The sequence below is a fragment of the Peromyscus leucopus genome, chromosome 4 (genome assembly GCF_004664715.2).
Source record: "Peromyscus leucopus breed LL Stock chromosome 4, UCI_PerLeu_2.1, whole genome shotgun sequence".
Lineage (NCBI taxonomy): Eukaryota > Metazoa > Chordata > Mammalia > Rodentia > Cricetidae > Peromyscus > Peromyscus leucopus.
The window spans coordinates 101,066,328-101,092,506 of record NC_051066.1 but is presented as its reverse complement, the minus strand read 5'-3'; the positions used below and the strand labels follow the sequence as shown (position 1 = coordinate 101,092,506).

The 26,179-nt window shown below is 36.7% G+C and overlaps 1 protein-coding gene across 7 annotated transcripts in view; it reads left to right on the top strand.

Moving 5' to 3' along the window:
• The window catches only part of Myef2 (myelin expression factor 2), a 39,828-nt gene that overhangs the window by 5,497 nt on the left and 8,152 nt on the right, over positions 1-26,179 (top strand). For 2 of the 7 annotated variants that reach the window (XM_037205188.1, XM_028858268.2), the window contains exons 2-16: positions 1,325-1,533; positions 2,728-2,780; positions 4,183-4,190; positions 4,295-4,388; positions 9,086-9,277; positions 9,925-10,078; positions 10,603-10,652; positions 10,759-10,822; positions 15,512-15,613; positions 17,054-17,104; positions 17,387-17,455; positions 17,768-17,866; positions 18,146-18,217; positions 19,785-19,993; positions 20,156-20,207. In XM_037205188.1, the coding sequence (XP_037061083.1) occupies positions 1,325-1,533; positions 2,728-2,780; positions 4,183-4,190; positions 4,295-4,388; positions 9,086-9,277; positions 9,925-10,078; positions 10,603-10,652; positions 10,759-10,822; positions 15,512-15,613; positions 17,054-17,104; positions 17,387-17,455; positions 17,768-17,866; positions 18,146-18,217; positions 19,785-19,993; positions 20,156-20,207 (1,478 nt within the window). The remainder of the gene's footprint in view (positions 1-1,324; positions 1,534-2,727; positions 2,781-4,182; positions 4,191-4,294; positions 4,389-9,085; positions 9,278-9,924; positions 10,079-10,602; positions 10,653-10,758; positions 10,823-15,511; positions 15,614-17,053; positions 17,105-17,386; positions 17,456-17,767; positions 17,867-18,145; positions 18,218-19,784; positions 19,994-20,155; positions 20,208-26,179) is intronic. The other 5 variants (XM_028858269.2, XM_028858270.2, XM_028858271.2 and 2 more) reach the window with 5 other exon arrangements.

Below are 26,179 nucleotides of genomic sequence, written 5' to 3'. Positions count from 1 at the left end.
TCATAGTAGTTGCGTTGTGATTAAAGTCTTACCAATTATTTTTTTCCAATTAGCTCCATTAAAAAAGACTGATAGACTCTACCTCATGATGTGTTTAATTATCTTCCCCCTCTTCAACTCTATCCTTTCATTGTAGACAGCATTACTAGTAAGAGACAATTCTGTAACGTATCCTAGCCTATGTTCAACATGAAGATAGTAGTAGGATGCCTTTTAAATTTCCTGTGCTTATCAAAGTAGGGAATAGATAAAGCTTGAGTGTATACATGTGTTAAAGTAAGTAGATAGATGTGACTGTATATTTTGATTTTGATTTTAAGGGAAGGAGAAAATTCTAGGGAAAATTTGTTAATCTGTAAGTAATAAAATATTTCAGATTGCCGGGCGGTGGTGGCGCACGCCTTTAATCCCAGCACTTGGGAGGCAGAGCCAGGTGGATCTCTGTGAGTTCGAGGCCAGCCTGGGCTACCAAGTAAGTTCCAGGAAAGGCGCAAAGCTACACAGAGAAACCCTGTCTCGAAAAATCAAAAAAAAAAAAAAAATTCAGATAATCATTTTAGTTTGTTTATTCATTTATTTACTTTTTTTTGGGGGGGGCAGAATCTTGACTATGTAGTTCTGATCTAGCTGGCTAGCTTAGAACTTACTGTATAGATCAGGCTGTCTTGAAAATTGTGGTAATCTTACTGCTTTTGTCTCCTGAGTGCTTGAATTATAAGTGTGTGCCACCATGCATCAAGTAGGAGTTAGGTTTTAAATTTTAATTTAGTTAAAACATTACATTTTTTTTTTATTTTGCACATTGGTGTGTGTGTTGTGTGTATGATGTATATGTGTGAGCGTGTGAACCATGAAGTGCCTATTGATATCAGAGGACAAATTTGTATAGTCAGTTCTCTCATCTTCAACATGGGTTCTGATTTTGAACTCAGGTCATCAGGCTACTGCAGCAAGTGCCCTCTTGCTGGCCCCAATTGGCTTTTAGAGTTGAAGGAAGCCCAAAAAGTTAATTCTTCCATAAATGTCATATTGAGATAACTTATGTGTTTCTGCCGTAAGGTCTAATAATATTTATTAAGTAGTATGCTGGGAAAAACTGGGTTTTGGGATGCCTACAACTATTAACAGAAGAAAAATGCCAATTGTTAACTGAGAAATTGATAAGCTTGAACAGTATGGAGCTCTTGGGCTGACCTCCAGCTTCTTTACTGAGTTCTAGCTTAATTGAGACTTTTGTGAAATGACCAATGTGAATGATTGATACACAAGAGTTCCATTCTTAGAGCTCAACTGAAGATGCTTTTATTTGTCTTGTAATTCACAGGGAGAATGATGAATCAGTGAAAGAAGAAAAATCTGATTTAAAAGAAAAGTCTACAGGAAATAAGAAGGCCAATCGATTTCATCCTTATTCAAAAGATAAGAATTCGGGTACCGGAGAAAAGAAAGGTCCAAATCGGAATCGAGTGTTCATTAGCAACATCCCCTATGACATGAAATGGCAGGCTATTAAAGACTTGATGAGAGAAAAAGGTAACGATTTCTACAGTAACTTACTGTTGAAATTGTCATAGGAAGGGGAGGAAATGAGCAAACTTTTTATTCCTCTTAGCCACACAGACTCAAAAAACAAAAGACTTTACTTTCTTGACATGTGAATTAATCTTTTCTTTTTCTTCCACTTGGCAATTTCATTACAAGGAAGTATGGATAAATGAAGTATTTTTCTTTTTGCCATTTTAGTGGGATAGTGAAGCCAGCATCTGCATGCCACCAAGAATTTTGTTAAAGTGATTGCTTTGTCTAGTTGAAGTTTTTATAGATTTTAAAGGACTGTTGCATTAGTTAAGCAATGCATCTAGCTTGTTAATGTATGTATAATAAGGTCGATTTTTTTTTTCCCCCAAAGATGTTTTTGGTGGAGTCTGGAATCTGGCTGTGGAATTCCTTTTGCTTGCATTGTCTCGACTGCCATGATGCTGTCTTTGCAGTTCTGTACTAAATTTGTGTCACTGCTGCTGCAGTTCGGTTTTCAGAATAACCTGGAAACCTTCATCTTATGCACATGCTTGGTTTTGGGGGAAAATAATTTCAATACTTGATCTTGTAAAAGTTAGTTCTGTTATCTCTTGAAAAATTGAGGTTTAACAGTCCTGCAAACTATGTACTTGGCTTTGAGGATGATCTAATATATATATTTTTAATTGCATTGGTGTATCTGTTGTAAGGTGACAACTATTTGACTGGTTTTATTCACTGACTTCATTTAGAAGTGTGTGGCTTGCTGTGAAGCATGACTTGTAAATTTAGTTTACTGATGGCAAACATGATTGAAGACATTCAGGTAGGAAGTCACCTTAAAACAGCTGTTGTGTGTAGGCTGACCAAAGTTATTTGAAAAGTGCTAATGTTGTTAATATGACAGGCTGAGGGATCATTTGTATGTATATGTGCATTTGTTCACCAACCACATCATGCTGGCCAAATATCTGCAGTATGAATTGGGTTAATATGGTTGTTAGCTTTTTTAGAGAATGTGGATGATGTAATTTCTGAAAATTAGTTAAATTTCTATAGCTATTGATAGGAGGTATGTTGATCTGGTCCTGATTGCTGGTGAATAATAGGTGCTTTTCTGTAGAGTTGTGCACAGGTGTGCAGTAAAGCAAGATACTGGTGTTTAAATGTATTGTTTCTTGGTATCTTCCTTTTGTATGTCTTATGTAGTTGGTGAGGTTACATACGTGGAGCTCTTTAAGGATGCGGAAGGAAAATCAAGGGTAAGTGCTGTGGGCCATAATCTGCTCGAGGTTTAAAAGTTCCTCAGCAGTTTACTTTTGTATCATACTCTATCAGACTTTTGGAAACTTAAGTTTCATTTTGTTTTACTTTAAGATTTGAGGTTTTTATACTAGCAAGTCTGATATGCCAACCAAACCAGCTTCCTGAAAGGGATGATGGGTTTTGCAAATATTCATAAAGGACATTCATTTTTCTAATGCTTTAAGGTATGCTTTTTCTTAGCTAATAAAATTTTAATACAGTTTTTTTGTTGTATTTTGATGTCTTCAGGGATATTTTAAAAGTCACTGAATTGATAATATTCCCAAGAGTTTCATGAGAGGCCTGTGGCTTAAAGGTGTTAATTTAGAATATAATTTTGAAACTTTTATTGACAAGCTTAATTTGGTAGCCTTCAGGACCATGTAAGGGGCAGTGCTCTGACCAATTGGTATGAATGATGTCTATGACTAAGTTGACCTAGAAGGCTGATGATAGATTTTGATTTAGCAGCATGTGTATACCGAAGAATATAATGGAAAACTCTTAATAGTGTCTAATCATATTCATAAAATGGTTGGGTACATGAGAAATACAAACTTTGTCATTATATTCAAGTGGCACTTTGAATAGTAATCACAGGAATTATTTTTAGAAAATGATTCTGTAAGTTTACTTAGTATGATTAATTTTGTTTGACATGCTTCCAACTAGATGTTCCTAAATTGCGTGCAGCCATTTTTAATCTAATAGATAACTTTAGTAAACATAAAATTCATGGGGGCTGGAGAGATGGCTCATCAGTTAAGAATACTGGCTGCTCTTCAGAGGACCTGGGCTCAATTTCTAACACCACATGGCAGCTCACAACCATTTGAAACTTCCAGGGGATTTGGTATCCTCTTCTGGCCTCTGTTGGCACTAGACCCACATTGTGTATAACCATACATGCAGGGAAAACATCCATATGCATAAAATAATAATTGTAAAAAAAATCATGTTTATTTGTTAGTTTAGTTAGATTTAAAAAGTATATTGTATGCATTACATCTTTTGAAATACTTATTACTGTGTAAGAACATGTGTATTGGAGCCTTAAGTTTCTTCCTTTATTTGCTGTTGACTGAATTTGTACAGTGGTACTAGTTTAATTTCAAGGAAAGTCACTGTCACTTGAAAGTAAGAACGTACTCCAAGCTTATAATGTATTAGATGGATTTAAAAATTTGTAGAAAATGCATGGTCACTTGCTTGTTACATTCCGGAGGTGTACAAGAAAAAAGAAAATGTGTTCTTGATTACTTTTAATGACTTAAATATTAGAGTCTTCCATTAACTTCACCACTAACCTAAAATGTTTTTTTTTTTCTTTTGCATATATTGACAATCTACCGGATATAGGGTTGTGGGTAAGAATTTTTTTTTATAAGTATCTTAAGTCAAATTAATCTTGTGATTAGGAATAAGAAATCGTTGTAATAAGCATTTCTTATATATTTTTTTCCCTATTAAGTGTGGTTGAATTCAAAGATGAAGAATTTGTAAAGAAAGCACTAGAAACTATGAACAAATATGACCTTAGTGGAAGACCTCTGAATATTAAAGAGGTAAATATTTTTTTGTATTGAATTTAAATATTATATGAACCTGCTTCTGTTCACTTTTCATTTTTTCATATTTAGTTGTCTGACAACTTGTTTTTTAAGGATAGATGCTTATTAAAGAATTGCAGCTAGTGAATAATTTTTATTTTTTTATTTTTTATTTTTTTTGGTTTTTCGAGACAGGGTTTTTCTATGTAGCTTTGAGCCTTTCCTGGATCTCGCTCTGTAGACCAGGCTGGCCTCGAACTCACAAAGATCCGCCTGCCTCTGCCTCCCAAATGCTGGGATTAAAGGCGTGCGCCACCACCGCCCAGCAGCTAGTGATAATTTTGCTTATAGATATTTGCTATTAATCCTTACGCTATTCTTTATATTTAATTGATTTCGTGTCATAGGTAGGTGAAGGTCCCCAATTTAAAGAAAAAAAAGATCAGGACCCATAAATTTAAAGATGACAAACTTAAGGTGAAGATTTTGCTGTAAACTATTTCAGCTTTTAGACTATTATTTAATTTGAAAATTTAATAGGTGTTATAGTTGGTTACTAGTTGCTTGATAGTACACTGAGCTTGTGGTCTTGAATAAGATTGGTATTCATCTTTAATAAAATTAATTTAGATTCTATAAGATTAGAATTTAAGAAGTATTATAACTTAGGTGTATAACTAGAATTTAGAATAATCTACAATGTGAATTTTCTCTTTGTGTAGAGTTGTGATAGTATAAATAGATTGGCAAATGATCAGAAGGTACTTTACAAAATACCACTTATAGGAGTAATTGATCTTGGTAATAAGGAGCTTATTTTATTTTATGTTGTGAATTTTACCATAATAGTTTGAACATAGACCCATTTGTACACATATTCTTGCTAAATCTGTATTGAAAGAAATAGGCAGTTGGGTAGTGGTGGTGCATGCCTTTAATCCCAGCACTTGGTAGGCAGAAGCAGGCAGATCTCTGTGAGTTGGAGGCCAGCCTGGTCTATAGAACGAGTTTCAGGACAGCCAGGGCTACACAGACAGAAACCTGTCTCAAAAAACTGAAAAAAAAGAAAGAGAGAGAGAGAGAAAGAGAAAGAAAGAAAAAGAGAAAAAAAGAAAGAAAGAAAAAGAGAAAGAGAAAAAAAAGAAATGGGTAATATTATTTTGAGTCTTTGAAATGTGCTAATACTGATGCTGTTCATTGGCTGGCATTCAACATTCAACAGGAGAACAGTGATTTCGAGTTCCAGCTAATCCTTTTCTAGCCAGGTGACAAGGCATGTGGCCTTTCTTCTCTAGTCTTTAGTACTTATTATAATACCACTGGTAATACCTAATGTGACTTTTATGAAGATCAAGTGTGATAAATAGGTTATAACTCATTCTCTGTCACTAGAATAGCTGAATGACCCAGGCAGAGTAAATCACTTAAGCTTGGTTACATTTCCTTGTAACTGAGATAGGAGAAATACTAGAATCTCAGTTAGTGTTGTAAAGACTCAAAGTGTTAACCAATGTTTTCTAGTTACTATCCTTGTTATATAATTATGTAAAGCTGTTAGCATAGTACTTATAATAGTCTAACTGTATTGTAAATGTAAGCTGCAAAATCTATTCCGATTAGTGATGGTTGATATCTTGTTCTTTAGTATGATGATAGCTTCAATGGCTTGTTACCAAAATAGTCATGTGTCCTACATTCTTTACTGGAATTAACTTCCAAATTTTTTGAATCCTGTTTGATCCTGGGATTATAATTATCTAAAAAAGATTGACAGAGACCTGGAGATTTGTTAGGGAGTGTTTAAGTTTTGTGCTTTGACTAGTTATTTATTTGGCACTTTTATGAATAAGCAGGCTTTAGAAATGTGTTGGCATTCTAAATAATTTATCCCAATTTATAATTCTTTTTTTTTTTTTTTTTTTTTTTTTTTTTTTTTTTTTTTTTTTCGAGACAGGGTTTCTCTATGTAGCTTTGCGCCTTTCCTGGAACTCACTTGGTAGCCCAGGCTGGCCTCGAACTCACAGAGATCCGCCTGCCTCTGCCTCCCAAGTGCTGGGATTAAAGGCGTGCGCCACCACCGCCCGGCCTAATTCTTTAATAATTTAATGATCATAATTTGTTATTTTATGATCCTGTTTCACTTTAAAGGAAACAAGTATAAAAGCTCCATAGAGACACTATAGACATTAAGCATACTGTGTTTATAATATCTTTCTGTTTTTAATTGACAGAATTGACTGGGTGTTAAAGACTTAGGTCATGTGATTGTGTTCCTTTAATTTGCAGCATATTGTAGAGCTTAGATCTGTTGTGGAGACCCTAGAATGAAGGTATAGGATGCCTCTATTTTAAAATATTTTAGAAGGAAAAATAGAGTCAAATTTCACTTTACTAAATAGTGAAGCATCTATTTAATTATTTGGCTAATGTTTAGTAAAAGCAGTCATTTTTCTGTTAATATCTAATTTATAAATCAGTGATTGATAAAAACTGCTCTGGACTGCTTGCATGGTTATCTAGTGAAGGTGTGTTTGCAGTATTACTTAGTAGGCCTTTAGAATTCTATCCAATTGCATGAAGATTAGTAGGAGTTGTACATGTATTAGTAGGTCCACTAATAGTGTTAACAGTTAGTGATTGGCAGGCTAGACAGCAAGGGGAAAAGAGGAATAAAAACTAAGTAATATCATATGTGATTTATGTGTATATAATGTCTGTAGTGTTTATGTGTGACGAAACAAATATACTTATGTTAATACAAACAACCTATGTATTTTAATAGTTGAAGGAGCTCTCTCTTTTTTTAATACTCCTGTGTAGGTAACCACTATTCTCAAATTAATTTTTTTATGTCTCAAACCTGAAACATTTATGGCTGTCTTAATTTCTTTTCTTGTCACTGTAATAAAATACTAGAATAAAATCAACTTACAGGAGAGTTTATTTTAGCTCTCTGTTTGCAGTGTGATCCATCATTGTGGGGAACTGAAGGCAGCAGGACTCTGCGACAGCTGCGTCCATAATCAGGAAGCAGAGAGATAGGAATGTGTGCTCTGCTCACTTCCTTCAGTTTATGCACTCCAGGATCCAGTACAGGGCACGGTCCTGCTCACAGTTCAGAGTAGTTAGAATTAATGTAATCAAGACCATTTCCCACAAGCATGCCCAGAAATCATTTCCCAGGTGATTCTAGATTCTGTCCAGTGACAGAATGAGCACTAACCATCCTAACTCTTTATTAACTTAAACGTCTCGCAGCATTCTTTGATAACAATTATTTCTTCACTTTCATCATCCTTTCATTTCTTTATCATGAAGAAACAAACACATTAGAGTCCGGCATACTCATTCTTCCATTCATTCTTTTTTTCCCTTCCTTTTGTCCTTCTAGCTATGAGAGAATTTATTAAAGTCATCCTTCCTTATTTTACTTTATTTTTTATCAGTATTTACAGACTGAAGAACAGCAGAGTTTTTCATATAACATTTTTATTCTTTGAGAATTTCATATATATATCCACTCCTACCTCCCTGCTCGCCCGGCTCTCTTTGTGTCCCTTGCAAATAGCTTTTCAAACCTGAGTCCGGTTTGAGCTACCCATATTCTCCTGTGTGTGTGTGTGCGTGTGTGTGTGGGGGGGGGGGTGAGTGTGCATGTGTGTGTGTGTGTGCGTGTGCGCGTGTGCACGGTAGGGAGGGGCCGGGAGGTGGTGGTGGTCATCTACTGTTTTATGACTGACCTGCCAGGGATCCTACCCTTAAAGAAAACTGACTCTTCCCTAGAAGCTATCAACTGCCACTAGATCCCTCATGGGTAGGAGCTCTTGAGTCCCTTTTCATTTCATGTTAGGATGTTAGCCAGACTGATCTTGTGCAAGTGCTATGAGTTCATGAATGAGAAAGTAGAATTTTGGCATAATAATTTGCATACAGATGATAGTCCTCTTATTTTAAGTAGTCTTATATGTGTTTTGTTGTTGACCTACATAGTGGAATGAGTGGATGAAACACATTCTTATTTGCCTTTTCTTTTAATAAAGGATATTTCTTTTAAAAGTTAATGAACCTAAAAGTACTTGCTGTAATTCTTTACTTGGATACTTGGCCTTCTGTTATCCCTTCCCTTTTCCCAACACAGGTCCTTTCATTGTTGAGGAAGCTAAGAGATTATAAAATGGATTATTGTATTTTGTTCAGGAGTGAAGTTAACCAGTGATAATAAACCTTCCACTATATCACTATTCCTGAGTTTATAGTAGTGTGTTCTGCTAGTAAGAGGCTGTGAATTAGTCAGAATCTGACATTCCTTGGCTATCTAGTGGTGAGAGTTCACCTTTACTGTTCTGTGGAAAGAAGAGAGGTACAGTGAGTGTTTTGCTACTCTTTGAGTTAAGGGCATTTATATGTGTATACCACACACTTCTACATCAGTATAAGAGCAAAACAAAACTAATTCCAGTTTCTATGTGGCCTCAGTGACTGAAAAAAGGTACTTAACTCAGCTTTGGAGTCCGAAATCTTTTGTCTAGCCACAGGTTTTTATGGGACTCATTTCCTAGATGAACAAAGACAACAGAATAAGTAAAAGCTTAGTCCTCACAGATGTCAGTACTTTGGTCCAGGTGGGTTAGCTGCTGTTGAGTTTAAGCTACTTGAATTGTATATATTCACTGTTGTATTTGTTGGCAATTAATATTCAGTGTGCTTTGTAGGATCCTGATGGAGAAAATGCTCGCCGGGCACTGCAGCGAACAGGAACATCATTTCAAGGATCACATGCCTCTGATGTGGGATCTGGGTTGGTGAATTTGCCACCTTCCATTCTCAATAACCCAAACATTCCTCCTGAGGTTATCAGCAATTTGCAGGCTGGTAGACTTGGTTCCACAATTTTTGTTGCTAATGTAAGTTTAAACTTTAATCTTTTGTTATTCTGATACTTAACTCTCATCATGACATTGTTTTGTTAGATATATGCTGATAGGTTTGTAGATCATTCTTTTTATTTTTAACTTAAGTAAATAAAGATATAATTATTCTAAACTCAAACTGAATTTATGGACATAGTAGTCTGAAGTTAAATTTTAAATACAACTAGTTAGCATTTTAAGACAGAACTGTGGAATTCTTGGATGTAGAACTTTTTTAAGTCAGTTATGTGTATTTTTGTTTATCTTGGTAGTTGAATTTCATTTTTGTAGTCTTGGTGCTTAAGTGCCTGTTGTGGTTGGTTTGCCATTTGTTTTATGCTCTTGAAAGTTAATGAAATGGACAGCGGTTTCCAAAACCCGAATTTTCCTTAGTCAAAATCGATGCCTTGTTTCACATGTATGCAACAAGATTGAGGAACTGAAAAATGATTGGGTGATTTTAAATGAAGGTAGATGTAGCTGAACTAATTTCAACAAGACCTTTTTGATTCCAACATCATTGGTATATTGTTGAACAAGAATTACAGTTCATAGTTATGAGTTTGGAAAAGATTATTTTATATTCACAAGCAGGGAGGAACATTTGTTAGGAATGTAACTTTATACAATTTTATATTAAGCTTGACTTCAAAGTTGGTTGGAAGAAGCTAAAGGAAGTGTTCAGCATAGCTGGAACTGTAAAACGGGCAGATATTAAAGAAGACAAGGACGGCAAGAGCAGAGGCATGGGCACTGTCACTTTTGAGCAAGCCATTGAAGCAGTTCAAGCAATTTGTATCCTGATTTGTATTTTAGCATTAAATGAAGTTGGTGAGGCTTAATACCTTTGTATGTTTCTTGTTCATGTTATGTAATGTTGCCTTGCTTAGAAATTAGGCTCTTGTCTGTAGCACTAAGACTTGTTCTTTGTTAAGTACTAGAGTCACTCTTCAAACTTGAATTAGCCATGCTACCCAGGGCTGCTATGAAGTTGTTTTCTGCTCTTCCTTCTTGCTGCAGCAAGATGTGTGTGTGTGTGTGTGTGTGTGTGTGTGTGTGTGTGTGTGTGCGTGTGTGCGTGTGTGTGCGCGCGCGCGCGCATATTTTAACCCTTACTCCATTGTATGTTGGTGCAGTTGCTTTAAATGAAACCTGATTAATTTTGGTTAATTAATTTATAAATCAGAGGAGGAGACTAGTATAAATAAAGTCTAATAATAAAATTGTAGAGAAAGTTTCAGACTCTTCAAATATGATAATTTGTCTGCAAATATAATTTTATAGTCATCATAACTGGCTTTCCTTGACTGACTCCACAGCCATGTTCAATGGGCAGTTTTTATTTGATAGACCTATGCATGTGAAAATGGTGAGTTCCTCCTTCTCATCTCAGCCTTCACTGCTTCACACCTGTCCCTAGCACAACAGATCTTGTTCGCTGTTTTTAACTATAATAAACTTTTTTTTGCAATTAGGATGACAAATCTGTCCCTCATGAAGACTACCGCTCCCATGATAGTAAGACATCACAATTGCCACGTAAGTAGCAGTTGTTGTTGGAAAGCAGCTGGAGTTTTTTGTTTGTGTGCTGGTTTTGCATTCTGTACAAAGCAGAAGTCTGTTTTTAGGCCTGTGCTGAAGTCGCCCTCACACTTCTCACTCTCTTGAAATTCGTTTGGTACTTTGGACAGTGTGCTGCTTTTGATTTGGTAAAGACGAAAAGATATATATGGGACATTTTTTAATTTATTTTTTTGTTTGTTTGTTTTTGACCACCTAGTTAATGAGTACTAATGTATTTGGTGAGTTCATGTACAGGAAGGGGGGAAAATCCTATAATTTCACCATAGTTATCCACCATTTTTAACATTTTTTTACCTATATTCTTGCTCTTTCCTTGTGTGTATGTGTATGTATGTATATGCATTTAAATAACTTCAAACTACTATATCAGTTATTTAGAGGTTGGGCTTAACAATAAAGTACAACAATTTTCCATGTTGAAAACTCTTTCCAAATATTTTTATTGGTGTTTTCATAATCATTTTGCTGTTCTGTGTTTTACATGTTTTAACCTTTATTTCTTTAATAACCAACAGAGTATGATGCAGTCTTAGGAAAATACCTTGCATTCAGAGAGTTAACTTTTACTGGACCCCACAGCCAAGTTAATAACACCCCTTGAGAACATTCAAGACTATGTATTTAACCTGCTGTCCTCCTGTGTCCTCAGCCTGTTTAAGTTTAACCTTTCTCTAAGAGAAAAGTATAATGACCAACCTCACTATGTGTTGGGTCTCCCATGCAATCAGCTTTTAAAACTTAACCTACCTTTAATCTTAAGTTTTGTATTCTTGCGTGCCCTTGATCCAGAGTAATGTGTCTATATCTGTTGTGGTAATCATTTGCTGAAAACAGCCAACAGGTTGAAAGCAACCTTAAAACAAATATCCACCATCAATGTTGGAAGCAACATAGGATATTACTAGATAATCTGTTTGCAGTGTTGTTTACTATTCTGGGTTAGTTAAGTCTCTTCCCTTGTAAAAGTTCTGTTAAAGATTTCTGAATAACCTTTTATCCCATCCCATGCTTTTGTGTTGGTTGGTGAATGCAGGGTAAAGTTCTATGTTAGAGATAGGCAGACGTAGGGACAGTTAGACATCAGAACAGTATTCAGGCAGTCACAGACCCGTAAAACAGACTGGAGACAGTCCAGTAACTACAAACTACAGACAGATGGAAGATACAGAGACAAGTGGAGAATTCAAATTTGGGCTCACTCTTCATCATATTAATCTAAGAAGTCTGTGTTTTCATTCCTTAATGTGACTTTGATACATTTGGTGCTTCTGAGATTATCTTAAATCTGTTAACCAGCATAACAGTAAATTATACTTTTGTATAAAAATATTGGCTGTTGTTCATTATTTTCTTAAGATGTCTTAAGCCATGCCTGGTGGCACAGGCCTTCTTCCCAGATAATCTGCCTTCTTTCATACCACCCATGTATATGTTGTGTGTATGGAGAATGAAATCTGTATTCTGCATATGAGAGACGACATGCAGTATTTTGTCTTTGTCACTCCCGTTGCTCCTTTTAGTTCTTTTCCTCTTCCTTTATAGCCCTCTTCTACTTCATGTCACATGTTTATGTTTAAAGTCTTCATGAAAGAAACTGGTGTTTGAGTCTAGTTTATTTCATATAACGTTGGTAATCTCCGGTTCTATTATCCTGAAAATAATGTCATTCTTCTCTGTGGATGAGTGATACTTCATTGTGTATATGTACCATACTTTTCCAGTTCAACAAAAATCTCCGTACTTTGTCTATAGCAGTGCCATTTATACCTTAAACAGCACTATAATAGAGTTTTAAACAGAAGGAAAAGAAAAATTTCATTCTGGTAACAGATCTCCATCCCATAAAAATTTTTTTTGTTTTAAACCTTACTTTTATTCTAACTGGGCCAGTGCAGTGTAACAGATAGGCTTAGTGACTATTCATGTCTGTTTCCTTTATGCTAATGGTTGATGGCATTACAGGAAAGCCCAACTATTGTAATAATTGCCTCAAGGGATGGTGGACTCTGGGAATGCAAAAATGGTTACTGCCACTTCAATGCATAGAAAATCGAATCCAGATACACACCTTGAAAACTAGGAAATAGCTTTATGACCTCTTTCCTACCTACTGTGCCCTTTGGCCTGCACTCTGCCCCCTTCATCGCCTAAGATTACCACCCTCGGTCTCCTTTTCGCAGCTTTGCACTTGACCCAGCTTATACCTGTTTACTTTAGTCATGTACACATTATGGCTGGGGGCTGCAAGTGAGGGAGAAACATGCAGGGCTTTTCCGAGTTGGCTCATCACAGTTAATGTTATATTTTACAGTTCTCCATTTTTTCCCTCCAGATTTCATTTTTCTTTATAGCTAAATAAATCTCCATTGTGTATATTAGCATGTTTTTGTTATCTCTCCATCTTTTGGTGGATATTTAGGCTGTTTCCTTTTTTATTTTTTGTTTTTTGTTTCCCATGGTGAATAGAGCAGTAATGAACATGGATGTGTAAGGATTAGAAGTTCTTTGGATATATGCCTAGGAGTGAGTGGTTATATAGTTCCAATTTTCTTTCTTTCTTTCTTTCTTTTTTTTTCTTTCTTTCTTTTTTTTTTTTTTTTTTTTTTTTTTTTTTTTTTTTTTTTTTCTTTCTTTCTTTCTTTCTTTTTTTTTCTTTTTCTTTTCTGAGACAGAGTTTCTCTGTAGTTTTGGTGCCTGTCCTGGATCTCGCTCTAGACCAGGCTGGCCTCGAACTCACAAGAGATCTGTCTGCCTCTGCTTCTTGAGTGTTGGGATTAAAGGCATGTGCCACTGTCACCCGGTAGTTCCAATTTATTTATTTACTTACTTAAAGAGCATCAGTATATATATAAAGAAAACAAAAAACCTGAATTTAAAGACAAGACATAAAACCTAAATTTAAATATATAGATGGCAGAGTTCAAGCAATTTAAGGTCTCAAAAATTCCTTATATTTGCTTAATAGATATGAGGACATTTATTTTGTAAAGGTAAATAAATGGTCATGATAAAGCCAGGCAGTTAACACTGATTTTTTTTTTTTTTTTTTTTGAGACAGGTTTCTTGTGTAGTTTGTGCTTTCTGAACTCACTTGGTATCCAGCTGGCTCGAACTCACAGAGATCGCCTGGCTCTGCCTCTCGAGTGCTGGGATTAAAGGCGTGCGCCACCACCGGCCGGCTAACACTGATTTTTAAAACGTTGTGGATTTTTAAAAGATGTTTTTTATATATGGGTGTTTTTCTGCATTAGCTGTGTGCAGTGTCTATGGAGGCCAGAAGAGGGCGTCAGATCCTAGAACTGGAGTTATATATGCATGTGATCTGCTATGTGGTGCCGAGAACTGAACCCAGCCAGGTCCTCTGCAAGAGTAACAAGTGCTCTTAATCACTGAGCCATCTCTCTAGACCCTTATTATTATGAATTTAAAAAATGGATTTGGTGTTGGTTGTTTGAGACAGGGGTCTTGTTATGTAGCTCTGGCTGGTCCTGAACTCAATTCTCTCTCTCTGCCTTTGAGTGATGAGCATGCTGACTGAAGGCTGTGTCCACTGCTCAAGCTCAGTCTTATGTCTTCAGTAATTGTTGACTTTTCAGTTTTATTTGTACTATTTTGAAAGTAACACTGTTTTTAGTGGTTCCTCAATCTGGGCAAGATACTCATTTTCAGATGTGTATATGTACTGTGTGACTATCTGAGGATGCCTGACAAACGTCTCTTCAGCCCCAAAGGGGTAGCAGCCATAGACTAAAGAAAGACTTCACCCAAGTCTCATTTGCTGAATTGGTGAATTGTGGTTATTTACAGAAGCATGGGCAATGTACAGGTAGCTATACCAGCAAGAAATAGTCATGCGTGTCATTCCTACCCCACTTCCAAGCCAATAGTTAACTCCTCTGGGGTATAAGTGCCATCTTGTTGAGCTCTCTTCCTTACACAAAGGAATATTAGTAATTTTGGGGGTGTCTCTAGTGGGTAATCACAAATGCTCTGATCTTAAGATGATAGTGGCCATATCGTTCTAGAGAAGAGAGTTTACAACAGTGTAACATGAAGTAATGTATTCCACACTTTCTTGGTGTGTGTGTGTGTGTGTGTGTGTGTGTGTGTGTGTGTGTGTGTTGTTTTGCAGGGGTTGGGAGTGGGTAGGTGTGGAAGTGAGGCCAGAAAACAGCCTTGGGTGTTTTTCTTGAGGCAGTATTTATTTTTTTTGATACAGAGTTTCTCACTGCATGGAACTTGGAGTAAGGGAGGCTGGCTGGCTAATGAGCCCTAGGGATCTGTTACCTCACAGCACTAAGATCCATGTGTTCACCACCATTCCTGGCTTTATAAACGTGTGTATTCTGTGTATTGAAGTCAAGTCCTCATGCTTGCAAGGCAAGCTCTTTACTCACAGAGCCGTTTCATCGGCTCCTTTCTTGCCAGTTTGTTAGGCCTCTCTCAGTACCTTCAAGTGGAATATAAGCTCAAACCTACTTTGTAAAATTCTGTTCATTCATAATATGGTGCTTTCTAAACGAAAACAAGAACCCTTGCTGCTTGTAACCTTGTAGGATACTATTATAAGCATACAGTTAGTTTGAAAGGTTAGTACAAGTTAGTTTTATATGTGTTTTGGTAATGTTGTTATTTGTGATTTAGGTGGTCTTGGAGGCATTGGAATGGGACTTGGTCCAGGTGGACAACCTATTAGTGCCAGCCAGTTGAACATAAGTGGTGTAATGGGAAATTTGGGTCCAAGTGGTAAGTTTCTTCTTGAAACATTTCTAAGTCATCTATTTGCAACTTAATAAAGCTTATATTTATTATTAGTTTCATCGTCTAGAGAACTCTGTTTTAGAGATGTTTAGGGTGTCAGTTCAGTTTGAAAAGGAAATGACGAAACCTGGAGAGAGCGGCTGACATGAAAAGGGGGCAGATGCAGATTGGGACTGCTTCTGGGGCCAGGCATGTGAAAGCTTGCCCTTGAGTGCCATGCATATTGAAGTGGCTTTAAGATAGAGGAATTCTTAACATAGTGCCCTGTACATTGTGGAATACAGGGTTTGTGGAATGGGTAGCAGCATGCCATAGCATAGGCAACTTAAATTTATTTCATTTGGAAGGTTGCTTTGAAGTAGCTATTTGCCTGCTGCTTGCATTCAATTATCTTTAGAGATTGGTTTTCAAGTTCAGCAAACTTTATTCTTTCCGGTTTGAGAACTGTAACATGATTTTGCTAATGTTATGTTTCTTAATATTTACTGTATTATAAAAAGGTTAAAATTGTAAAAATTGACTTATTTATTTAGAAGTTATAATTAATCCTGATGCCAATCTTAATCCTAAAAATTATATTTAATGCATATAATATGAAACATGTAATTAACATAAGTACTATTTTTAAAAAAATAAAGTATTTCTAATAAAAATGAGAAGAGTGATTCTGTTTTTGGCATCTCTCTATAGTGTTTGAGTTAATTTAGATAGCTGTACTGCTGTTTCTGCATCTCTTTGCTGTGATAGCATGCACCATGTAGTTTATGGGAGTTCCATGTTGTAGTCATGAGAGGCTGAAAGAAAACCCTGTAACCCACAAGTATTTAGTGATGGAGATTATTTTGATCTCTTGGCCCTTCAGAGGTCCCCAGACCATCCTTTGAGAATTGCATTTCATTTTATGGGCTGATAAATTTGTCATAGTTTCCTTTTTGTTGAATTGATGCAAACTTTATAAATTATAAGGTAGTGATGGAAGTCATTCTCAGTCTGAGACAAAAAAATGTTCAAATTCTTGTTAATTTTTGGATATCATACCCTTCCTTTCTAAACACACGCTATTTGTTATTAATTTGACCAACCTGTTAACTGCTGTGTTTAGAGGAGTCTGCTTTGAAGTCTCATTGCTAAATCTGCTATAGTGACATCACTGTATCTGAAAGAGTGCACACTCGTTCTAGATGCTCTCCAGCTGGCTGTTGTTTGTGCAAACTCTTTTCTTGTCTGATGATCAGAGGCCTGTTTTGAAGACTGGTGACTAGTCAGCCACTATGACATAGCTCTGTAAACCATCCTTCTATACCCTGCACCTGCTTCTCTAGTGTTCCATTGTGACTAAACCAATGGTATTTATTTTGCTATAATGTCATTCGTTAGTCACAAAATAAGATTTACTGAAAGTACATACTGTGTATTTTATTTGAGGTATGGGAATGGATGGTCCGGGTTTTGGAGGAATGAATAGAATTGGAGGAGGTATGTATAAGTATTTGTTTTTGCATGTACTCATCGCCATTTTAAAGAAACTAGAAACTGAGAATTTTAGAAAAAAAAAGTCATGGTTTATTGTTGGCTCATGTTCTAAATGCTGTTAGCAAAACTTGAGCCTAAAACACCCATAAAGGAAGGTGATGTGTTAAGTACCTGCAAAAGGTGGAATGGAGGAAGCACTCACTGGTGACTTCACAGTTCCAGAATGTACCATTCATTCATCTACAGAGCTACAGTCAAGTCTCAAAATGATTCTCTATTTCGTAGGAGTTGGGTTTGGTGGTCTGGAAGCAATGAATAGCATGGCAGGATTTGGTGGAGTTGGCCGAATGGGAGGTAGGTGAATGAACTCTGGGGGTTTCTATAATCTTTACTTTCCGTAGTACTGAGATACTCATTTTGACACATGTAGGAAGAGATGCTGTGGGGGTCTTCAGAAGGCACTTGGGCACTAGAGCACACTTGTAAACATGGCAGGGAGGGGTGGGTTGTGTAGTGAGGGTAGGAGGTAAGTTGGTATGCCACAGACTGTTTTGTATTGATAACTTCTGCTTTTGTTTTTCTTCAGTTTAGCTTAGACTTACTCCTGAATGGTTTTCCATGTACTGATATACTTGAGAAGGGTTAATTTGTTGCACGTCTTTTCAGAGCTATACCGTGGTGCAGTGACTAGTAGCATGGAACGAGATTTCGGACGTGGTGATATTGGAATAAATCGAGGCTTTGGCGATTCCTTTGGTAGACTTGGTAGGGCTGGTTGCATACTTTTTTTGTTTTGCAGGTCATATTCTTAAAAGATGTTCTTTTTGGTGAAATTTTCTTAAGTTATAACTTACATATTTGTTACTAGAAGAAAACACTTTAGGATTTTAATTTCATGTCTCTCTTTTATAGTATCTTAAATATTTTAACTCTGTTTCCAGAAAATTTTATGAATGTTTAGTTATTTGTGAGTATAGTACCTTGGGCATTTTGAAGTGTCATTATTTAAATTAATTAGTATATTATCTTTCCATCCTTGTTTAGGCAGTGCAATGATTGGAGGGTTTGCAGGAAGAATAGGAGCTTCTAACATGGGTCCAGTAGGAACTGGAATAAGTAGGTTTAAATTTTAATAGAATTTACTGAGTAGTATTTGAGTGCTTGCAAGGAGTTTGCAAGAGTAGTTATTGTAGTACAGTAATATTTGCTCTTATGTGTTAATGTGTCTTATCATATTTTGAGAAACCTTAATGAGTTAAACATTTCTGTTTGGTTGATGTTTGAAAATTAACTTTGTTTTTGGTATTTCTCAACTAACACCAGAATGTATATTCAGTAGCCAGTCCAAGAACTGTCTTTGCACATCCCATGTCACAAACAGCTGTTGCTTGAATACCAGCCTCACTTCTGTTTTACTTTGTACCAGCTACTAGCTTGTTTCATCTGTAAGCCTTATGCCTCTGGCAGATGGAGACAGAACACCAAATTTTAGGGACTTGCTGAAGTTGAGGGATAAGCACGAAGAGATGGTTATTTTCCTCTCTTCTTAGACCTTTCAAAACCACGAGCGTGTTGCAGCACTAGAGAATGCCAAAAACCTTGCATCAGCTCCTATGTAGTAAACCTCACAGAAAGCCTGCACACATGACTGAATTTCTGACAGGTATCGCCAACTTGGCTGTGCCTGGGAAATCTCCATACCTTGCTGACTTCCTTTGGGTGGTGAAATTTCAGGAAACAGGAAGTAAACTTACTAAGCATGACTTCTGAAATCCCGTCCGCTGGATACATTTGCTTACCATGTGCTTCTCATTGTATTTCCTGCCACCCTTGAACATTCATTTTCCACTCAGGAATTTCCTTACCTTCCTCTTTTATCTCTGTGTTTGCATTTCTGTTTCCCCAGTTACACTTGTTATTAACAGAAAGCCAGTTGGGAAGTCATAGTATGTTTTGAGGATTTTCATGTCGAGATATTAGGTATGAGAAAGAAGAGTTACATTTTCAGATTGAGATCAGGATAATTAAGGGAGACTGGAAGTGAAACCAATGCATAAGAGGAGATATGAAAAGGAACTCAATTCTCAAGCTTTGTTTAGAGTAATATCAGTTTTTGTTTTTCCCTTCGCAAGTTCTGTGTAATATTGAGTTACTAGGTTACTGAAAGTTGAATTGATATCAGAGTAGAAGTTGTGTGGGAAACAGAGGTGCACATACTGAGGTAAAAGGTGGGCAAGGAAAGGGATGAGGTGTAAGGGAGTGTGATGGAGAGCAACATGTATGCTAGAGTTGCAGCAGTTTGTATTTCTCTTTATAATTTTGTCTCAAGTTGTTATATTTGCTATTATTGCAAAAGTAAATACAAGAATTAAAAATATTGTAATATGAAAGTTATTGGAGGAATTAAATATGTGATGTTTTATGATTATAATTTTATAGAGGCACAAATATAATTGTATTCTGACTAAAGTTAAGTTTTCTCAACTAGCCAAATGTATTCCAAACTCTATTACTTGTTTTGTTTTCTATATGAAAATAATTTTGTTATAGAAATGAATTTTTCTTACTTTTTCAAAACTAATTGTTTTTTTTCCTTCTTCTGTCTTATCTTTCCTTTTGCTGTTTTTGTTTTGTTTTTAAAACTTGAAACTCCCAAATCCTCCTGCCCTTCTTCACATTGCAGGTGGCAGCATGGGTGGCATGAGCAGTGTGACTGGAGGCATGGGGATGGGATTGGACCGCATGAGCTCCAGCTTCGACAGGATGGGGCCGGGGATTGGAGCCATACTGGAAAGGAGCATCGATGTAGACCGAGGTTTCTTATCGGGTCCCATGGGAAGCGGAATGAGAGACAGATTAGGCTCCAAAGGCAACCAGATATTTGTTAGAAATGTAAGCAAATAAATTTATTGGAAAGTTAAAATTCTTTTTATATCTTTTCATGTGTGTGTCGAATATTTATTGTTAATAATTATTAATTTTACTATTTTCATATATATTGAAAATATAAATATTATGTATATAATATGTTACTAATTTCTCTTTTCATTCTAGCTACCTTTTGACTTGACTTGGCAGAAACTAAAAGAGAAATTCAGCCAATGTGGTAAGTATACCAGTAGCTGCAGATTATGCTGACATTTCTTTGGGAGACAATTTGATTTTTAAACTTTGAAACACCATGTTTAGATCTTGGTTTATCCCAGTCATATTCTTGTCTGGCTTAACTTCAGATAAGTAATAGTTTTGTTGTCTGGTGACTTAGAAGAAACAACAAGGCTTAGTGAAGATTTGACAGGATAGCTCATCATTACTTGTTGTAAAAAAGTTGTGTTTATTACCAGATTTTAAAGAGGTTGATATGTTTTTCCATTAGAAAGTTTCTTTTTTTCTCATGAGAAACATTAGTAAAAGGCATGTCTACTTGCTTGCTGATGCATAGTTGATGGAAAGGTCTATTCTGTGCACTGTATTGCCTGCATACTATAGGAACCTTAAGCTGGTAGCATAGAACCCTGCTAGACACAGATACATTTTGGTGGCTCTTCTAGTCCTTTGGAAACTCTTCTTGGTTATCAGGAGACTAGCTACAGACCTTAGTTATATAACTTAGGTCTGTCTGTTATTGTCTGGTTTATTACTTTCAAATAAAGCTTTTCCTGTGCCATACTCATTTTTGTTTTAAAGTATCTTAATTGATTAAAAACCCCCTCGCCCCACGTGTGTTGTGTGTTTGTGTGTGTGTGTGATAATGAGAGAATTGAGTGACTGGCACAGAGCAACAGTTTTCCTCTTATTATATAGAATTCTAGCCTAAAATCACAATACTAAGATATTCATGTAGCACATTATGCTGAAAGGGGGCTGAAAGTAGTACACTGGCCTCTTATAGTTAACAGAAACTATCCATCTGCCTGCCTCTTCTCCAGAGTGTTGGGATTAAAGGTGTGTGCCACTATGCCCAATATCTTTAGTATTTTAAGGCATGAAAACAAGTTTAGTGTTCTTCCACAAAAATAACCTTCCTAGTTGAGCCTGGTGGTACAGCCTGTATTTCCAGCTATTTAGGAGACTGAAGCAGGATGCCACAAGGCCTGCCTGGGCTACAGAGTCAATTCAGAGTCAGCTTGGACAGTTTATTGAGACTGTCTCATTATAAAAATAAAAATCCAAGAGGGAATAGAAGACATCAGGAGAACATGGCCCACCGAATGAACTAAACAGGGCTCACATGGGCTCACAGAGACTGACAGGGCAATCATGACCTGCATGGCTCTGCACCAGGTCCTCTTGCATGTATCTTATGGCTGTTAGCTTAGTGTTTTTGTGGGACTCATAATAGTGGGAGTGGTTGTATCCCTGACCCTTTTGCCTGCTGTTGGGTTGCCTTGTCCAGCTACATGAGGGCTTTTGCCTTGCTGTATTGTATTTTGTTTTGTCCTGTTTGGCTTTTGTTTCTTGGAGGCCTGCTGTTCTGAAGAAGCGAGGTGGGGGGTGGAGGGGAGTGGGGGGTGGATCTGGAGGAGAGGGTAGATGGAGGGAGGGTTGGGAGGAGTTGCAGGTCTGTGGTTGGGATGTGTTGTGTGAGAGAAGAATATTTTGAATAAAGATAAAATAACAAAAAGTTATTCCGAATAAAAAATAAAATAAGAAACCAAAAGAGACTGGATGTTGGTAAGTGGTAGGGTGCTTACCTATCATGCATGAGGCTCAAGGCAGTTCCTAGTACTGGAGGCAAAAGAAAGGAAAGGCCTTTGTGGACTACTGTCAATAATATTATTATCTACTGGGCTCTCATAGCTCTTCATCCTTCATTTCCCTTTAGCTTTTATTTTAATGATTTACTAATTTTCTTTCACCCTAGATGGGGGCTCTTTAGGGTAATTCTTACCTGTTTTAGCTAGTACCTCTTACTATTTTTGTACACATAGAGGATTACAACATGTTCATAAGTACTCTGATTAAATCTTCATTCACTTAGTCATTTACTCATTACATCTATGCACTGGCTTTGGAGATGAACAAAATCAGATATTGAAGTTTTTAAAGAACCTACACTGTGAATCTGTCTAAGGTATTCTGTTGATGGGCCTTTTATTTTACATTAATTTAAAGTTCAAAGAAGAGGCAGTTCTTACAAAAACCTTGTCAAATCAAGTGAGTTAGCAGTTGTTCACCACTCAGAGACAACAGCTTAGTGCATTATTTGTAAGGGTGGTGTTGGTAGCCTATGTAGAGTAAGGATATCTATCCACTGTGTAAGCAGGTGCTCTCTTGAGGGCAGGTAGGAGTAACACTTAACAGCCAAAACTAGGGCTGGGGTAGCATTGACAGATAGTGACAGGAAGGCATTTTGTGAGAAGAGAAGGTATCCAAGTCTGCATTTAAACATAGCGGCTCAATTCTATGGGACTCATATTTTCCTCTTCTCCTTTTGAATTAGCCAATAGTTAAAAGGTTAATGAGTTTGGTTTTTTACTTCCAAATTAGCTATGAAAGCTGCTTTTCGATTTTATATTTAATACCATATTTATATAACTCCATATCATTCCCCCCCCCTTTTTTTTTAAACCAGGAGTTACATTGATGGCACAGAAAATAAGTACAGTAGTAGAGAATTAAATCTCTATTATTGCCAGAGTATTGTCTGACATGTTTGGACTGAACCCTGTTTCCTGCCATACCACATTATTTATACATCTCAGAGTTTTTCTGTTTTAATAGTGTTCTTTTAACCTGACAAACAAATAATGACCTCTAGCCACAAAAGTGGGTTTGTTTTATCGTTCATTTGCTGTGTTTTGTTTTCCTGAGCCCATGCTAGCTAAGTAAATGTTCTTTCTTGCTCAGCAAGAATCTAGTGGTACTCTAGACACGTCTGCCAGGAAATAACTCACTGGCAGGTGCCTTGCTAATGTAAGCCCCAAAGGCAACAGTTTTGAACTCTGGATAGTAATGTCATAGCTTTATTTAGGCAGATTTTGTTATTTATTTATAAATGTATTACTTTGGCTTATTTTTAGTTATGGTCTATGCCAGAATTTCCCCAAATATATACCATTTCCAAAAGCCTGAACTAAATAAAGTGGAAAGTTTTCTTTTATTGTGTGCTAAGTAGTTCTCACACCTGCTTGTGACTGTAGTGTGTCTAATCTTATGGCAAAGCTTAGTCCTATACACTTGATAAAATGCCAGTCTTGTTTTTAATTTCTTGAAATCCTATAAGACAGTAGGCCTTTTGAAGCCTTACTCAGCATGTAAAACGTTAGGCAGATTGAATTATTTGAAACTTTTTCTCCTAAATTATTTTAGAAAGAAAATACCTTTATTTGTGGTTTCATGGGCTTAGAAAATGTATTATTCACCTCAGTGCAGTGGTGAATGCCTGTAGTCTTAGCACTCAGAGCGGCTGAGGCAGGAAGACTGCTTGGGCTAGCTGGTAAATTACAGGCTACCCTGGGCAAGTTAATGAGACTGTCTCAAAAAGTTTAAAGTAAATTAAAACAAACCCCAAAGTTGGTAGAGTCATATAGCTCAGTATTAAAGCACTCGCCTGGTGCATGCAAAGGCCCTGGGCTCAGTCCCCAAGTTCTAGAAATAACCAAGCCAGCCAGCAACTTAGGATTCTTTTCTTACTTATGGTAGTCTAACTGTAGAAACGTGTGTGGGGGCTGATCTCCAGAGTGTAAATATCCTAACTGAGAAGGTTCTGGTATCTTAGCTGAGAGGTCTTAAGGGGAAGGTGAGACCACTGTGAGGTTAGGAGTTTGGGTGCCTAAGTGATGACTCTCTAAACTGACAGGAACAATCTAAGAGGAAAGTGGAAAGAGAAGCTTGTCTGAAATATTGAAAGATGGTTTATACAAGAGAGAATAACATGTTTTCAAGATTCTAGCTCAAGTAAACCCCATTGTAGCTTATAACCCTAGGCTGTGGAACTTAGAAAAACCTATGTTTTTAGCAAAAGCTAGAATAAGGGAAGACCCTCTAGCTTCAAAGCCTGTAAAATTCTTCATAGTCTTGGAGATCACTGTAAGTGCCACCTTGTGCCAAAGCATGCTGCTTTAATGGAGTTGCTCCTTCTTGGGTGCCAGTCCCCAACATGCTGGAGGATTTCGAAGTTGCACTGTTTTGTTTACCACTGTACTGGCTAATTTTTGTCAACTTGACACAAGCTAGTCATCGGAGAGGAAGGAGCCTCAGTTGAAAAGTGCCTCCGTAAGATTGGGCTGTAGGCAGCCCTGTAGGGCATTTTCTTAGTTGGTGACTGTTAGGGGAGGCCCAAGCCCAGTATGTATGGTCTCATCCCTGAGCTGCTGGTCCTGGGCTCTATAAGAAAGCAAGGCTGAGCAAGCTGCAAGGAACAAACCAGTAAGCAGCACTCCTCCATGTCCTGTACATAAGCTCCTGCCTCCAGGTCCCTGCCCTGCTTGAGTTCCTATTATGACTTCCTTTGATGATGAACAGTGATTTGGAAGTGTAAGCTGAATAAACCCTTTCCTTTACAACTTGATTTGGTCATATGTTTCATCATAGCAATAGTAACCCTGACTAAGACAGCCAACCACTAATGTTTCTTTTAGCATATATATCTCAATGTCATTCGGGGAGTTTTTTCTACTAGAAAATAAAATAACTGTTTCCTTTTTGTTTTATTAGTTGTGGGCTAAATACTGTTTCAGTCTACTTTAATTATTATGTAATTTTTTGGGATTAGTCTGTTTTATAACTCTTAGGGACACACTCAGTTTCCTCGTTTGCTTTATAAGACGTGGTTCTGAATCAGTCTGCCATTGTCTCTGAGTATTTAATTAGTGTTGAGAAGGTGAAGGGTTGGTTATCAGCTGACTCTGAGAAGAAATGCAATAGCAGAAAGTGGATAGGAGCACGAAAGTGGCCTGGGATGTTGTAGATAAGAGGTTGCTCAGCTCATGCCCTTAACAAGGCAACAGTCTTCCTTATTCATTAAGAGTAATATTCATTACCTTCACCTGGAAAGGGTTTCATTTGACAGACCTTGCCTTTTACTTTTCCTCTTTCTTCCTTTTTGTCCCTTTGTAAAACTAAATGTGTATGACTGTCTGGTTTTGCTGACTGACTGAAATTAACACATAGTAATCTAGCTGCTGTAATATTCAAAGTCTAGCATGATCTGATGACAGGTACGTCCTTTGTGGGGGAAGTATTACATAAGTAGTTGTGCCCTTAAGTTACGGACTATTTAGATTGGTTATCGCGCATCCTAGTTTCCTGAGCTAAGCTGTTGTCTTACTGGTCTGTCTTTATTGACACGTGATTATCACTCCTCTTTACTCTCAGAAGTCCTCTGGTTTTACTGATGGATTTTAAGGCTACTTTGTGTTTTGATGTTACTGATCGAACAGTAACTATAGATTTACTCTAGAGTTAACAGTGATTAATTGTATAAAAACAGTTGTCAGGTTTCGTTGTCCTTTCCAGAAGCTCTCTGAGATTTCCCTTTAACATTGTTTTTTATCTTTACTGTTCTAAATCTGCTGTCTTTTATAACCATTTCCTTATTGGATTTTATAACCATTTCCTTATTGGATGCCGTCCTTAAGATTTTGAATCCAAATTATGATAGTGAATAGATGGCTTTGTCACAGTAGTTGAAAAGTAGAATTCTGGGCCTTTTGTGACCTGGCAGAACTTAGATTTATGGACATTTGCTCTTGTAAGGATAAAAGTGTGAAATGAAGGTAAAAGAGAAGGAAGAAGATTCAGGAAAGTGAACAGTGAGCAACTGTAAAATTTTGATTAAAGGTGTTATCTTGTTAGGGGTCATGATGAGTTGGTGGTATTTATGCTAGCTAGCCTTATTGCTATAACATCCACTACAGAAATTGGGGATTTAAAACCAAATTCAATGTCCAGTTCCAATTTTATTAGCCTAGTATGTATATATATATATATGTAGTCATTATATAGGAATTGTATTCAGACTATAAATCGAGAATTCTCATACATGTATTTTATGTTATTGATATGTTTAACTAAATTACCTATGATCTCCATTGCTTTGAGGAGTTTAAAGCGTGTCTAGTGAAATGGAATCCA